We start from the raw sequence: 2,571 nt of genomic DNA on the forward strand, positions 1-2,571 counted from the left end.
GTTTTGTTTTTTTTAAAAGAGTGATTTGTAGTTTTCTTTGCACAAGTCTTTTGTTTCTCTGGTTATGTTTATCTCTAAGTATTTAATCTTTTGAATGGCTCTTATAAATGTTACTGTTTTCTTGATTTCCTTTTTAGAGCTTTCATCCCCAATATAGAGAGATCCAGTTGACTTTTGTATGTTGATTGTGTACCCTGTTGCACTGCTGAATCTTTCAATGATTTCCAAGAGTTTTGTTGTTAAGTCTCTTTGGAGTTTTCTGCAAATAGGTGTTGATTTTTGCCACTGTTTTCTCTGCATCTATTGAAATGAATGTATGGTTTTTCTCCTTTGTTGTAATACTGTTTGATTTTATAATGCAAAAACAACCATGGATTCCTGGGATGAACTTTATGGTCATGTTATATTCATATTTTAGACATTACATATTATTACTTAATTTATTAAAATTAATGTATTGAATATTAAATTGTAATATTAATATTTCCAACTAACCAATCCCTGAGTACAAGGTGGATACATACTCAGCAGTTAGACTAAGAGCACAGATACTGGGTTCTGGATGTTATTGAATAATACAGGGATGGAAGTTTTATGTATTACTATTACCTAGCAATAGGCGTATTCCATCTGTATACTGAGAAAATATTCAGAGCAGCTGGATTTAAGAAGAATGTGGCACCAGGATTGGAGGAAGGCTTATTAACAACATGGCATATGCACATGATACCAATTTGCTTGCTTGAAATGAGGAGGACCTGAAGCACTTGCTGATGAAGACCAAGGATTGCTGCCTGCAGTATGGGGTACACTCAATGTACAGAAGACAGAAATCCTCACAAATGCACCCGTGGGTATCATCATGATAAATGGAGAAAAGGTTGAAGTTGTCAAGGATTTTTGTCTTGCTTGTATTCAATGCTCATGGAAGCAGCAACAAAAGACACATCGAGTTAGGTAAATCTGCTGCACAAGACTTCATTAAAGTACTGAAAAGCAAAGATATTACTTTGAGGGGTAAGGCGTGCCTGACCCAAGCTAAGGTATCTCCAATTGCTTCATATGCATATGAAAGTGGAACACTGAATAAAGACGGGAAGAAAATCGATGCATTTGAATTGTGCTATTAGAGAAGAATAAAGAAAGTACCATGGACTGCTAAAAGGACAAACAGATCTGTCTTGAAAGAAATATGGCTAGAGTGCTCCTTAGAGGCAAGGATGGTGAGACTCTGTCTTACATACTTAGGTCATGTGGTCAGGAGAGACCAGTCCCTGGAGAAGGACATCATGTTTGGTACAGTGGAGGGGCAGAGGAAAAGAGGAAGACCCTCCATGAGATGGATTGACACTGTGGCAGCAACAAAGGGCTCAAGCACAGAAGCAATTGTGGACAATGGTGAGGATGCTGCAGGACTGGACAGTGTTCCGTTCTGCTGTGCATACTGTCGATTTGGGTTGGAACTGACTCAATGACACCTAGCAACAACAGCAATGAACTCATCACACAGTTGGTGCTAAGTAAAAATCAATGTAAGAAGTCTCCACAAGTTTTCATATTCCAGCTACAACACTGTGGGTCCCGTGCTGTGTTGCCCAGGATGTACCCTCAGGAGCCAGCTTGTTTTTCCACGGTTGCTGGTAACTCAAACTCGAACCCACTCTGGGACTATCGTCTCTCACCTAGGGAAGCAGCAGGCCCAGGTGTGGCCTGTATGCAATGACTGGCTTAAATGTGGGTTTACAGTGGGTTGTGCTAACTATAAGGTCAACAGTTCATATCCACCCAGAGGAGAAAAGGCAAGGTTTTCTGCTCCCACAAAGATTCACAGCCTCAGAAGCGACACGGGAAGTTCTACTCTGTCCCGTAGGATCAGTAAGAGTCAGAAGTCACTGGATGGCAGTGGATTTTTTGGGTTTGCTTTGCTGGGGTTTACGGAGTCCTGGTGGCACTGTGGGTCAGCCCATTTGCTTCAGATCTTGACTGACAGCTAACTACAAGATCAGCGGTTCAAACTCACCAGCAGGTCTGTGTGGGACAGCTGAAGCTGTCTGTTCCTGTTAAGTCTCAAGAACTTTATAAGGGTTGCTGAGACCAATTAACTCTATGTCAGTGGATTTGGGGTTTGGGGGTTGCTTTCACTTAGAACAACGTTGCCGGGCCATCTGAGGCTCAGATCATCCCGTGTGATCACAGCTGCCATGCACCGAACCACTGTGCCACCAGGGCTCCTCACAGAACCAACCAAAGCCAAACCCCTTGTCGTGCAGTTGATTGTGGCTCCTACCACCCTACAGAATAGAGTAGGGCTAGCCTGTTGGGTTTCCATGACTCAATCTTTCGGAAAGCAGACTGCCACATCTTTCTCCCGGAGAGCAGCTGCGGGTTCTCCAAGGGCCAGATTCCATGCTCGGTGCTGGGCTCGCCGCAGGGCCTTCAGGCTGCGGGTCTGGCTTGACCCCGCCCCTCTCGGCACGCTCCCAGGTCAAGACCGGGGGCGGTGCCGGCGTCGGAGCCCGCGGCGGAATGAGACGGCCGGCGGTGCGCCTGGTGCGGCTGGGCCGGGTGCCG

At 44.9% G+C, this 2,571-nt stretch overlaps 1 protein-coding gene across 1 annotated transcript in view; it reads left to right on the plus strand.

The window, feature by feature from the left end:
* LIPT2 (lipoyl(octanoyl) transferase 2) overlaps positions 1-2,571 on the plus strand; it is a 10,634-nt gene that overhangs the window by 6,491 nt on the left and 1,572 nt on the right. Inside the window, exon 2 of the mRNA XM_004708923.4 lies at positions 2,485-2,565. Within this exon, the coding sequence (XP_004708980.3) occupies positions 2,485-2,565 (81 nt within the window). The remainder of the gene's footprint in view (positions 1-2,484; positions 2,566-2,571) is intronic.

This window comes from Echinops telfairi, unplaced genomic scaffold (assembly GCF_000313985.2).
Source record: "Echinops telfairi isolate 266 unplaced genomic scaffold, ASM31398v2 ScPeMD7_1713;HRSCAF=2227, whole genome shotgun sequence".
Taxonomy (NCBI): Eukaryota; Metazoa; Chordata; class Mammalia; order Afrosoricida; family Tenrecidae; genus Echinops; species Echinops telfairi.